The sequence below is a fragment of the Fukomys damarensis genome, unplaced genomic scaffold (genome assembly GCF_012274545.1).
Source record: "Fukomys damarensis isolate Sample0158 unplaced genomic scaffold, DMR_v1.0_HiC HiC_scaffold_16, whole genome shotgun sequence".
Classification (NCBI taxonomy): Eukaryota; Metazoa; Chordata; class Mammalia; order Rodentia; family Bathyergidae; genus Fukomys; species Fukomys damarensis.
This window is the reverse complement of record NW_022900928.1, coordinates 82,177,085-82,190,439: the sequence shown is the minus strand read 5'-3', so window position 1 is coordinate 82,190,439 and position 13,355 is coordinate 82,177,085. Positions and strand designations below refer to the sequence as shown.

The window sequence follows — 13,355 nt, the reverse complement described above, 5'->3', positions numbered from 1 at the left end:
CTTGAAAGTGAATGAGCATCTTCTCATTTTTTTTCAACATTTTTATTTAGTGGCCAAATAGCTCTTATCATGGCAACATGACAAAGGATGCAGGCATATTTTGTTACCAACATCATGCACTAACAACACAGAAGAGAGATGTGCTAAAGGAGAGAAGGTAAATGGTGTATGCCACACGAGGCTTAGGCTAGACAGAGAAGCCAGAGCAGTTGAGTGACCTAGGTGTCAGGACTGATGGGCTACTCGCAGCACCACTGTCAGCACAACTCAGTTCAATCCATTTCCTACTTTATGTCACTGCACTGGAGACTCAAGGTCCTGGAAAAGAAAATTTGATGAGCCTATTGTGCATGACATGCATGGGGAAGACAGGGCTATGGTCAGTGGGGATAAAGACATCTTGATTATTAAATCACAGAAACTCTCTTGAAGGGAGGATGAGTGATTTTCCAAAGGATAACTGGGGCTGTGTGTACTCAGTGTTTTACAGCTTATCTACCATGCACAAGATCCTGGGTCCCAGCCCCTCCAAGAGTGCAGCAACAAATGGACATCTCAACTGCACTACCAACAACAGAAGCGAGGGAGGCTGAGTACTTGACAGCAGGGACCCAACTAGCAACAAACACAAAGTCTTCAACACTTGGGCCCCATTCATTCCTTGCCTGTGACAACCTGACAGATGCACTAGAGTTATCTAATATGACAGCCACAGGAAGGAAGGAGGATATGGTTCAGAGGGAAAAGGAAGTGAAAGATGCAGGGATTGACTTAGAGGGAGATAAGGATCCTGGAAACACAGTGGGAATGTCAAGAATTGAGTTGGAAAGGGTTGGAGGAGAAGGTTAGTGAGTTCATCTCCATCTGGGAGGGAGAAATATGGTTATGATCTATCTACAGTGCCTGGTGGTGAGGCAGGCTCCCATGTCCTGGGACATAATGCCCATTCTACTTTCTCTTTCTACACTAAAAAGATCCAGGAACTACAACTGAACCTGCAGAATGCCATACCTAGAAGAGGCTCTTTTGTGAACTGGATCTCTTGGCCAGTTGCCCATTCCTCAAAGAGTATAATCTGTCAAATAGAAGAAGGTGAGGAAGCATGTGATTCAAGTTCTGCCTCTGGGCAAAGCAGCATTCAAAGAAAGTGGGCTGGGAGGCAGGGGAACTCACCTCATTTGATCCAGGATGAAGCCAGGGTCCCGGAAGGTAGAGGGTTTTCTGGGGACCAACATCCCAGTAGCGTCCTAGGTTTCTTCCATTGATAAATATGACTCCTTTCTTCCAGCCCTGACAAATAATTGAACAGAAGATTCAGGATCTGAGTTTCAGATATAAAGCATGAGGGATGCACACATATACCCCTGCCACTTATACACAGACACACCCAATCATAGCACAGCACTACGCAGACAGGCTGAATTATTAAGAACAGCCCTACATGGAAGGAGAATGGCAAGTACTCAGGGCTCAGGAAGAAGGGCAGACTTCTATCCCATCTCCCTGCATCTGTTCCAAGCCAGCGAAGGGAATTTTTACATACCATGGGGTATTTGTCAAAATCTACCAAGCTCAAAACAAAGTTGGAGTTGTACAATTTGAGCTGTGGCAGTCAATATGTTCTACGTGTCACTACAACATCCTGCCACAGCTCCAGTGGAAAGTTCGTGAAGATCCACATCCTGGGATACCTTTGGGGACTCTCTACAGTCCCCCTGCAGTGCATTCTCCAGCTTGCCCAACTGGAAACAGCACTCATTTATCAGTTGCACTTACTTGTTTACGTTTCACCTCTGTCTGGGTCCACCCAGGGATGGTGCAGTTTCCAGATGGCTGTGGGGTGGCTGAAGTCCTTGAAGCTTAGATTCCCTACCTGGGGCAGGGCTTATACATTAAGGAGCTTTTTTTTAAAGTCCTTTGCAGGTGGAGATTGGAGGGCATATGGGCAGTCAGACGACACTAACCTCTAATTTTATGAAGGTGTCTTGGGGAACATCACCAACTCTCAAGAGAGCGAGGAAAAAGGCCGGGCCCCGAACTTCTTTTGTGACTGGTTTCCAGAGGCTGGGCAGTTTCCTGAGAGGAAGTCAAGGGCCAACATGGTCATACCTTTTTTTTTTTTTTTTTTTTTTTTTTTTTTGTACCAAGGATGGAACTCTGGACTTTGCATCTGTGAAGCAGGTGGCAGCACCACTGAGCTAAATCCCCGGCCCAGGGTCATACCTTTTTAATCCTCTGCCCATGACCTTAAAGTCAGCCTTATCCCTGGAGCCTAGTGTCTGTGGCACTGTGGCACTTGCTATGCCTTTTCAGAGTGCATATTGCAGTAAGACATGAAATCAGGGCTGGGAAGATAGTCACCGCACTGCTCCCAGGGAACTAAAAAACCTGGGGTAATTTCCTTCCACACTCTGGGGCTCCATCTCTCCTATTTGAAGACCACAGGTTCATCCACAGGACCTCTAAGGCTCTTTGAAGGTCACCATGTCCACCATATTTGATCAATCTGGGGTCTGTCCACTCACTTTTGTATGAATGCAGTTTTCAGGTCCAGGCTGTAGATCATAAATTTTTTTAATGGAGAATTGTCCAGATAGATATCCCCAATTAAACCTGTGTAAGAGCAAAAAAAAGGGGAGCATGAAGAAGGCAGGAAAGAAGGGAGATGTATGTGGCTACAGCCATGGCTTCCCCTGAGGGAGGCTGCTTTCCTAGCCTCATCTGGCTGTAAAGTTTCTGCAAATTCCAACACTAGATTTTGCCTGTTTGTTTTGTGGCACTGTGGTACATGCATGCTAGGCAAGGCCCTACCCCTGAGCTATGCCTGCAACCTGAATCCTACACAGGTTTTCCCTTCCAAGTGTATACCTCCTGCATAGCACCTGCACCATCCACGTTAATATCACAGAAGCCACTGAAACTCCCACACAGGGCTTCAGGCTGGCTTGACCATTCGGGTGTACCCAAGCTCTTCAGCTCAGAGGTATAAGAAATGTGCCCAGCAATTCTGGGGCCAGGGGAAGGTACCATGCTTCACAGACAGAAAAGGCAGAGTGCCTAGGGAGGGACCCTAACTACTATTTTTTCTCCAGAGACATCTCTACAGTTTTTTCCTGAGGGAGCCATTTTCAAAACCCTGAGAAACAGGAAAGCCACGTACTAGCTCTGGTTTGGTAATTAGAGAACACAAAGACATCTTCAAAGTTTCCAAATGTAGGACTTCCACAGCCAAAAGAATATGCTCCCTTCCAACACATGCCTGTCCATAAATGCCCTCAGCTTGGGGTAAGAGGCACAGGAACTTGGTGCGCAAAAACACAGACATCTGTACTTGGAGCCCACCTTTTCTCTCCTTGCTGATGTCAGTCCCATAGGCAAGACGGCCTTGATTCTCCACCAAGATTCTTAGGATGTGGATGCCCTGTAACGCAGACCCAGCAGAGTCCACAGACTTTCTAGGCTGCTCCTGTAGCAGAGCCCAGGACCTGAGCAGAATAACTGATGGCCCATGGGCTTCGGAACCCTGTGGGCCTCCAGCTCTGAGCCAAGCAATGCCTTAGACTCCTGCTCTGCCTTCTCATCCCATACTCTCCAAGCCTGGCCTTTCAGGGAAGGAAAAGTCACTTGAACATTTTATCAGAAACACTATCAGAACTGGTGACCAACCCATAGTTTTTGAGTAGAAAACATTCAAGATGGAAAACTGCTCACCAAAAGGATATCTACCAGCACCTCAGAGATATATACAGCCCTCCCCTAGTCTCTGCTGTGTTCCTCTATAAGGGACATTCCACAAGGCAGTAGAGGAGAAAATGGGCTATCCCAGGGCCAACCTATGCTTATAGCTGAAAGCAGGGCACTAGAACTATTTTCCATTAACATGGAGTTATATACATTTTTCTTAATATACAGCTCTTCAGTGGAATGATCCAGGACTCCTAAATACTTCTCATTTAAAAACACCTGCCAGAGAAAGAAGAAAACGCTGTTAGTTACTTGATAGAAAGGGAGGAGAGGAGACAAAAAACAAATAATACAGCTTGTCTACAATTATAATTACCTTTTTGTCCCCAGAACCCTACAAGCTCCCTATGAGTTCACCAAACTTATTTTATTTAAAGCACTACAGTGAGGAGATGCACAAGGTGAGGCTATAGGAGGATGTCCTGACATGAAAGCTGGAGCCCAGTCCATGTAGCACAATGAGGCAGGGAACACTGTAAAGACCAGTGGGAATTGAGAGAAACAAGGAGGGTAGAGACCAGTCAACTTTGGGAAGGAAAGGATGGAAAAGGGAAGGCATGGGAACTACAAGGACAGCAACTGTTCTGTCTGTCTACTCTTTTCTCATTTGTTCCACTCTGTAACAGACCAAATAGCCAGGAAATATGCCAGATGTCCCCAGATTCTTGTATTACTTCCACCACTCTACCTGCTTGTGGGCACGCTCTGAAGTAAACTCACATCTTTTCTGTTATCTACCACATTGCGTCAGTCCCAAATTCAGCCATGCAGAAGGCTCTACTCTAATCATGCAAGACCAGCTAAGTATAAATAAGTTGTTTATTATTTACATTAGATTACAATTTTTAAATGAAATTTGGCTAATTAACTAAAATTAAAAATCCACAAGTATTAAAAACATAATATTAATAAACTGAATAGAAAATTCCTATTTTAAGCTCACTAGAGTTTAATGGCAAGGTTTATATATTCCATGACTGTTTACTGAATATCTACTATCTAACTAAATATTTCCCTGGGACAGGGAAAAGACAGCAACTACTGAGGAACTCTGGTGGGGAGTGACACAAAGAAATGATCAGAGCACACCACAACAGCAACCACAGCACCAGTCTATTTTGCAGACCCGGGAAAGTGGCCAGTGGTAGAGAAGTAGCATGCTGAGCTTTTACTTGGGGCCAGAAATACTGAAAGCACCCAAGCCAGGCTGGCAGGAATGACAGGAAGACAGAGGATGAGGATGAGTGGTCAGAGATAAGATTAGCTGTGAGGTTCCAAGAATAAGAGACAACAGACAGCATGATAAGATTGTATCAGTAACAGCCTGGATATTGTAAGAATGATTAATTCATGTTGTCCCCCACAGGGGCCAGCTGAAACAAGGACTGAGGAGGAAAAGGAAAGGAGGACAAGTGAATATACTTGCTAGGGAGGCTGTGAATCCATGAACCAATATGCAGCTTACTGGGGGAAGAATGAGTTGGGTTTTGAACACAATGAGTGGAGAAGTCCACGGGACACAAACTAATGGTGGATGTATCTCCAGTGAGTGGCAAGAAATATGGGTCTCCAGTGAAAAAGAAGAATGGAGTCACAGAAACAGAAGGGCAGGTTGAGTTTCTCTTATCCAAAATGCTTGGAGCCAGAAGTGTTTCAGATTTTGGAAATTTTAGAATTTTGAAATTATAGTGATAACCTCAACTGTCAAACTCAATTCACTCGAAATTTGTGTTCAAACATTGAAAAGTTTGAGAAATAGAAAACCAAATAATAGAAACCACTAATTACACTTATAAATTCATTTTTCCAGGACTTTAACAAATTTCACAAGGATTTCTTTTTTTTTGTTGTTTTTTTTTGGTTTTTTTGTACCAGGGATTGAATTCAGGTCCTTGTGCCTGCAAGAGGATTTCTTTCTTTAACTTTATTATGTTTCTCAGTTTCCTCTTAGCTTTACTGCCCATTTTGCTAACTTTCTTTGGAGCCAGGGTTACAATATTTTACGCTAATACAACACATTAAAAAAAAGTACAGTGACAAATGTTACAAGTTGCTAACATAGGCACCATGCATTGTCTGGGCGAGAGTGGTGCTTATACTAGAGCATCGTCTCTTTGTGTCCGAGATGAGACGTGATGTGTAACTCACTCTCAGCCTGTACAAGTTTTTTACTTTAGATTTTCAGTTTGACTATCAGGCAAAGTTACGGACACCAAGCAGGTCTTTTTTCAAAGTCTGCTGTTTGAGTAGTGGAAAGTTTGAGCTCAGAGCCATTTGTGAGAAATAAGCTTTGTCTTTTCTGTCAAAGCACAAGGTCAAAATAACTCCATTTCAGATTTAAATGACCTGGCTATATACTCACTACTACTCTCTCCCCGTTAATATCCTGAACTCCAAGAAGTGGTCACTAGGCACACAGCTGGTTCCCAAGATAAGAACCAAGAACTTTTCCTTCCAAACTCCACTTCCCTCTCTTAACTTATTTGGCAATGTATCAACTCACCTCCCATGTCATTCAAGTTAGTCAACCACAAAAATTGTAAGCCTTAGAATTTAGCCAATGAATTTAAAGGTCAGCTGCTTCTCTTGTACTGGGATAAAAAGGGTCACACTCCTTTGTCCTGTATACCTGCTACCCCATGCTTGTGCCCTTCTGGAAAAGTAAAATGCCCTGTCAATATTTCTTTACGTCTAAGTGATTTATTTACACCACAACTTGAGTCTGGAGGCTTATTTACAACACGTTTGAAAACCAAGGTATCACAGTACTTGCATACACTTTAGCAGACAAACGCCCCTAATCTCAAAATCTGAAATCTCAAATTTTTTAAGCATGGTGGTGGCAACTCAAAAAGTTTTAGATTTTTGAGCATATCAGATTTTGGATTTTCATATTAGGGATGCCCAACCTGTACTCAAAGGCTTGGAAAAAGATGTTATGAAAAGTTTGAAGAGCAAGACATTTTACCAAAATCTAGAAAAGACAGCTGTCAACTTGGAGTAAGATGAAACCTACAGCCTCAGCTCTACATTCTTCTAGTTGAATATCCTTTGAAAGTCACTTAACTTTTCTGAGGTTTCCTTGTTTATAATAAATATCTCAGGTAGGTGCTTTAGGAGTTAAATAAGAAGAACTAACTATTAATATGCTATGTAAGCATTAGGGGTCGATACACAATCATTATGGGGACTACTTAAGCTTTTCCCAGGTCTTAGCACTATTGGCTCCCTTAAGGTCCAGGAGTCTCCTGTGGATGCCCACATACATTAGACACACACCAGCAATAGCATTTGACTATTGTTCAGACATTCACCTCAGCAGTACTTGGGTACTGAGACAACAGACAGGTACCACTAGGATTTGTTCACTGTTTCCTACGTGCTCTCAATCTTGAACATGGCCCCTTGAGGTAAGAAGCCCTCCTTTGATGATGGAAGTCTCATAATGTGTGTAGCCGAAGGACTGACCACTCCCTTCATTCACAGACAGCTGCTCCATAGAGACTGGCTTGGCAGATGAGACTGTCTGTGGCAGAAACAAGAGCAACAACTAAAGGTGCAGGCTGGATAGAACCTCAAAAAGTGCCACCCAAAGCCCACTCCTCCAGTTGTGAAAACAGGAGTATCACAGGGAACATGAAATGATAATCGTGCTTAAGTGTGTCATATAAATTGCTCCCTTTTGTTTTCCAAACTAGCTAGTGAGGTATTCTTATATTCTAGAAGGAAAAGCTGAAGTTAAAAAAAATGGAATGATTTTTAAGCATAGCTCATCAACTCATGATAGAGTCTGAACAAGATTCCCGATCCCAGAAATTCTAACTCAGCTGTGATAGATGCTATATTGCTTTCTCTTCTTTTCCTTTTCAGCATCCCCTAGGAGAAACCAACCCAGCCCACAGTCTAACTTTCACACTCTTTTATAAACTGTATTTCTGGCACTCACCTAGAGTACTCCATGGTTCTTCACCCCCATGTCCATTGGACTTCTCTATGTGGGGGTACAAAGGTGCTTCTTGGGCAGTGTCACCCAAATGTATGCAAGACACACCCCCAGCCTGTTCTTTTTCCTTATAAAGGGCAACACCATCCATCCAGTCAAAAAGAAAATATAGTGCCCTCTCCTCTTATTCTTCTCCCTCCACCTCCTATGGTATGTCAATCGTTCATCACCTCTTTTAGAGAATGACCCTAAATATCTGTTTCACTAATCTTCCTTCATATATCTGCTCCTTGAACTCAATTTCAATAGTTTTCTATTTGGTTTATCCAGCATGGCCTCCCTCTAATCTATGCCTTATAAGGCTACCAAATGCTTCTGAAGTGAAAATGAAAGTCAGATGGCTTCTCATAACTGGTAGAGAAATGTTCCAACTTCTCATTATAAAAAGTAGTCCTTCAAGGCCTGGAAAGGAGTGCTACCTCACCTGCCCAGCTGAGAGGACCAGAACAGACATCTGGGTGGCCAGCTGAGGACCTTTCTATCAGCACTCACTCTTTGGCAGCAGTAAATACCAGTGATTAAAAAAAGCTGATGACATGTCACCTATCAAAGACACTGCTGCAGAGTATTCCTCTATCCCTTCTGACCAGCTGAGTCCTGAGGACAACTTGAAAGCCACTGACACCAAATATACTATGGGCCTAGAGTCAAAGTTGCTCCTTCCCACACAGCAGTCCTTCCAGCTGCCTGCCATGTAGCTGTATCAGCTCCCACATGTGTGGAAGACTTGACTACAAAGAGTGAGCATAGTGGCCAGTGGACTGATGAAGTGTCTGCTGAGAAAACAGAACAAGGTCACAGCATGAGGACAGCATCACTCTTCAGTGAAGGAGACCTTGGGGTTACTGTTTCTGCTGAAAAGAATTTGTGTGATGAAGGTAATCTGCTTCTCATTGTATATTTTAGCTTTTTACAAAGACACTTGCATAACAGTTTATTTAAAACTGTCTTTCAAAGATGATTTTGATTTCTTAATGATAGATCAGTGTAATTTTTTTATTTTATCATAACATTCTAAAATAACTCATCAAGCTTGATGATTTAGTTATTGCCCTATTGCCAGGGCAAAATATCCTATACCCAAAATTTAAGAGAAGGACAGGAGATTTCAGTCCATAGTTGGCTGACTCCAAGGCAGGGCAGCATGGCACAGGGGCATGGCCAAGGAGAGTTGCTCAACCCAGAAGCATAGAGTTCAAGGCAAGAGCTGGGAAGGGAAATATAACCTTCCTGGTAGCACCCACAGTGACCTGTTTCTTCCAACCAGGCCCCACTTTCTAAGAGCAAGTCAGCTGCAAGTCTGTAATCCAATCACCTTTTAAAGGTCCCACCTATAATGGCATGAGGCTTCAGGGGAACAATGACATAGAAACCAGAAAAACTGAGCTCCTCTAAAAAAGACTTGTGTTTAAAATTTTAGATCTATTTCACATGTCTCAGAAAAGAAAAAAAGAAGCCAACGCATGAGAATTCAAATAACCACTCCTTATCTGCAGAAAGGTTTCTAAACTGTTTGGTCACTATATTTCTGGGGATGTGCAAGCTATGCAAGCGCTGTAGCACTAAGTTATATCCCAAACTCTGATTTTTAGATGTCTTGTCAGTTAAAATGAAGAATAAATACCTTGCCATAATTGTAAAAAAAAAAAAAAAAAAAAAAAAAAAACTCTTACAAAAATTGAAAAAAAAAAAAAAAAAAAAAGTAGCTTTCAGAACTCCTCAAAGTAGACTCAAAGTAGATGATTCAGGGATATAGAGCATGGATTCTAAAACATCCAGGGGAGCAAAGAAAGAGGATATCAAAAGCTAAGAGAGTTGTGTCAAGAGAACATAGACATCAACTTGAAGGGGCTCCTGCAGTTCTAAGATGGGACAAATGGAGCCTCACAAAGAGACCATGTGGGCTGGGGTTTTAGAATGCTGGTAAAACACTTGTTGTGGGGGACTATAAGAGGGTAGAAACATGTTAAAAGTATTACATTTTTGAGTCATTAAAGGAGCAACAGAGCAAAACAACTTATTGGCTGTCTTCCGAGGCTACATAGGAATAAATTCATTTTTCTGATAAAAGAAAAGAACTTCTGTTCTGACTTTTCTATATGAACTGTACTTCAGGATAGATAATGCATGAAGAAAAGTTCTTCTGTGTAGGAGAATTCAAATGAATAAATGCAGAGGGATTACAGAATTAGAACATCACTTTCAAGGCCTTTGATGAAACACAGTTTAATTTACCAGCACATGGCTAATCTTTTTTCAACTAAACCTTAGTCTTCCTTCCCTAACTTTTACAGGATTATTTTAAAGCAGATTCTATACATCATAGAATTTCAACTACAAATAGTTCAAAATGTATCACAAAAGATTAAGACTGTAAAAACAACTACCAAATCATCATCATCATCATTATCATCCTCATCATAATAACAGTAAAAGTTATAGTAATTCCCTTAAATCAGTGTCCTACTGGGAGATGTTTAGCAATTGTTTTTCTAGAAGACATAATCCTTTAAGATGTAGTGTTTTCAATTTCTGTGGTATAAATACTTCTACCACGGTTCATTTTACTGCAATAATTATCAATGGCTGTTAAAAGCATTGGGGAGAAATGTGATAAAAAATTTGAAAATGAATAGGCAAACTGATAGTACCTGAGCTCTCTGATAAATTATGAAACCAGTGACAACCAGAATTATGTGCCTCAATATAATGCATAGAAAGTACTATAGTCAGGGCCAGGGATTTAGCTCAGTGGTTCCTCCACCTGCCTCCACTGAGCTAAATCCCCAGCCCCCTACAAAGTATTCTTACAAACATATTTAAGTAAACTGACTTTAAAGCCTTGAGATCAAACTATCAGTTTACATAAAATTCAGAGCAAATAGAGGCATGTTACCTGACACATGGGGATCTAGTCTACAAAACAAAACCCAGAACATAGGGAATTCTAGTACAAATAGCCCAGATTTTCAACAAATAAAATAAAGAAAAATTATTCAGATTATGAGACTTAAGTGACATATCAGTGAGATACAATGTGTGATGGTCCTCAGTTCCTGAAATTAACAAATCAATCCTAAAAAAGGTTATGCGATGACTGAAGAAATATGTACACTAGATATTCCATGGCTTTAAACAGTGGTGTGGTATGAGGCTCAGAGGCAGCTTGTACTAGCAGGTGAGAGTCACCTACACATATATCTTCTCAACTATGCTCAGTGTCATGTTAGTAGGTTGACATTAGCCATTGTGGGAATATTTACACCACAGAAATTGGCAACACTATGAATAAGATATTTTTCTTCCAGAGAACCAGTTGCTAAACATTTCCTAGCACATCACTAATTTGAAGAAATTATTATGCTTATCAATCATCTTAACAATGATGTTAAGATGATGTTAACAATGATCTTAACAATGATGTCCATTGTTGTGACAAAATACTTGAGAATAACTTAAAGGAAGGAATATTTACTTTGGATCGTGGTTTCAGAGCTCATGGTCACTTATTTCTAGGCCTATATGTAGTAGGGCAGAAATATCATGGTAGAAGGGCATGGCAGAGGAAAACTACTCATCTCATGACAGCCAGAAAACAGACAGAGAGCAAGGGAAAGAGCTCAAGAGGAAGGGGATAAGGACAAAATATACCCCCCCCCTTTTTTTTTTGGTACTGGGGATCAAACTTGGGTCTTTGCGCTTGCAAGGCAGGTGGCGGAACCACTGAGCTAAACTCCCGGCCCCAAAATATATCTTTTGAAGACATACCCCGGTGACCTGCTTCATCCAGTTAGGCCCATACCCTAAGAAGCAAACTGAACAATGGTGAACTGACCATTAATGATATTAGAGCTCTCATGATCCGATCACTTCCCAAGACCTCCCTTCTGAGCACTGCTGCACTGGGGATCAAACCCCCAATGATGATCCTTGGGGGACATATATCCAAATCATAACAGGTGACAGTGATTATGCTGAGTTTTTTTAAGTCTTTATCTTTCAACATATATATACATATAGTTGAAATTTTATAGTACCTCAGATCTGCTTTTAAATAATCTTATACTGAGTAAGGAGAGAATAATAGGGTATAGGTGTAAAAAGATAGGCAGGTATTGAAGTTCCAGCTGGATGGTGGGCACATGGGGCTCCCTACTATTCTCTCCACTCTAAAACTTCATAGGAAAATGTTAGGAACCAACTTACAAAGGCCCTGCATTGTGTAGTACCTGGCTCCCTTCCTGACCCTGTCCCACACAGTGGGACACTTTTACTGGTAATACTACTGTTACTATTACTACTAATAATATTCCCAAAATATTATTAATTCAGTGAATGTCACAGAAGTAAGTATGTAGTCTTGCTTCTGGAGCAGGAGTTTTTAAGCTGTGTTTCTTAGAACCACGGGGCTAAGTTAGAAGTGGTACCATTTTAGAGAAGGCATGGCTGAGCCTTAGAGAGGAGGAGGAAAGCCTAGTTACAGAATGACTATTCCTGATTTATGTCTTGCATAATGAACTTAACAGCAAGTTTGGAGAAAGTTCCTCTGTTAAAACAAAAGTTTAAAAATCATTGCCTTGGATCCAGTCAGTGTACCTTTATTCTACCAACCTTCAGAAAGCAGGGGACAACCTGCCAATGAGATTATGAAAAGGAAGTTCCCAATATTCTGCAATGTTTATACTATACCTTCTAATTCAAATGTCTACTCTGAATTCATATTCTCAGTTTCCTATTCTAAAACTATAAAACTGGGATAAGAAACTAACAGTTCTAAGGATTGCTTTTCATTCCCTATCATTTACTGCATGTCCTTGGAACTAAGCCTTTCATTCCTCTTTTCCAAAAGCTTTCCCACATGTATACACTCAGGAAATGCTCACCTGGTCCACATAAGGCAGGATTTCCCACAGGGACATGAAGTGGAATCTCGTTACTGACTTATAGACAACCTTTGATATACGTTCTGGTGGTAAGGCTGTGGGAACCTCTGCAATGGAAAACAGGCCTGTCAAAGGACATAAAATACCTTGCTATCCCACAGCCTCCAGAGTGAGGGCCCAGTTGCAGGGCATGACTTCTGAACTATGGGCAGAATCAAGGAAGACTCACAGCCATTAGCTCCAAGGCAAGGCCTCGCTACCCTAGAAAAGAAGAGCACATCAGTCCCACCTGCTGGACCAGTAGCACTCAACCCTCACTCTCAGAATCCACCTCTCCCTTCCTAGAACTCCTGGATATTAAAAGTCCTACAGATGATGCCATGCCCAGCAAAGACTAGGCCATATGGTCCAGTGCTGAGCACCTCCAGAGCAGGCCCTACACCCTGAGCATATCCAATGCCTGATAAAATACACAGGAGCAAACTAGACTTCACCCTAAGATATCTCTCCCTCCTTCCTCTCTCCCCTCTTCCTCGGACAGATATTATTTTGGAAGGCTGAGTCGCCACTCAGAATGAGGTCCCCACTCATACCTGCAACAGAATGCAAAAGCTCTTGAAATACGAGATACTCAGGCGTGTAGTTTCCATTCTCTGTCAGCAGTGCCCCATAGTCTGGAAAGCACAGAGAAATTTGTCATTTTCCCAAGAAAGCCTTGTTTCAGG

General features: G+C 41.8%; 1 protein-coding gene across 1 annotated transcript in view; it reads right to left on the bottom strand.

The window, feature by feature from the left end:
• Positions 1-266: 266 nt before the first annotated feature.
• The window catches only part of LOC104875042 (beta-galactosidase-1-like protein 2), a 48,786-nt gene continuing 35,697 nt past the window's right edge, over positions 267-13,355 (bottom strand). Inside the window, 10 exon segments of the mRNA XM_033764010.1 lie at positions 267-318; positions 1,012-1,075; positions 1,174-1,290; positions 1,965-2,076; positions 2,526-2,613; positions 3,343-3,412; positions 3,877-3,963; positions 7,124-7,270; positions 12,631-12,737; positions 13,224-13,304. Of these exon segments, the coding sequence (XP_033619901.1) occupies positions 311-318; positions 1,012-1,075; positions 1,174-1,290; positions 1,965-2,076; positions 2,526-2,613; positions 3,343-3,412; positions 3,877-3,963; positions 7,124-7,270; positions 12,631-12,737; positions 13,224-13,304 (881 nt within the window). The 3' untranslated portion in view covers positions 267-310.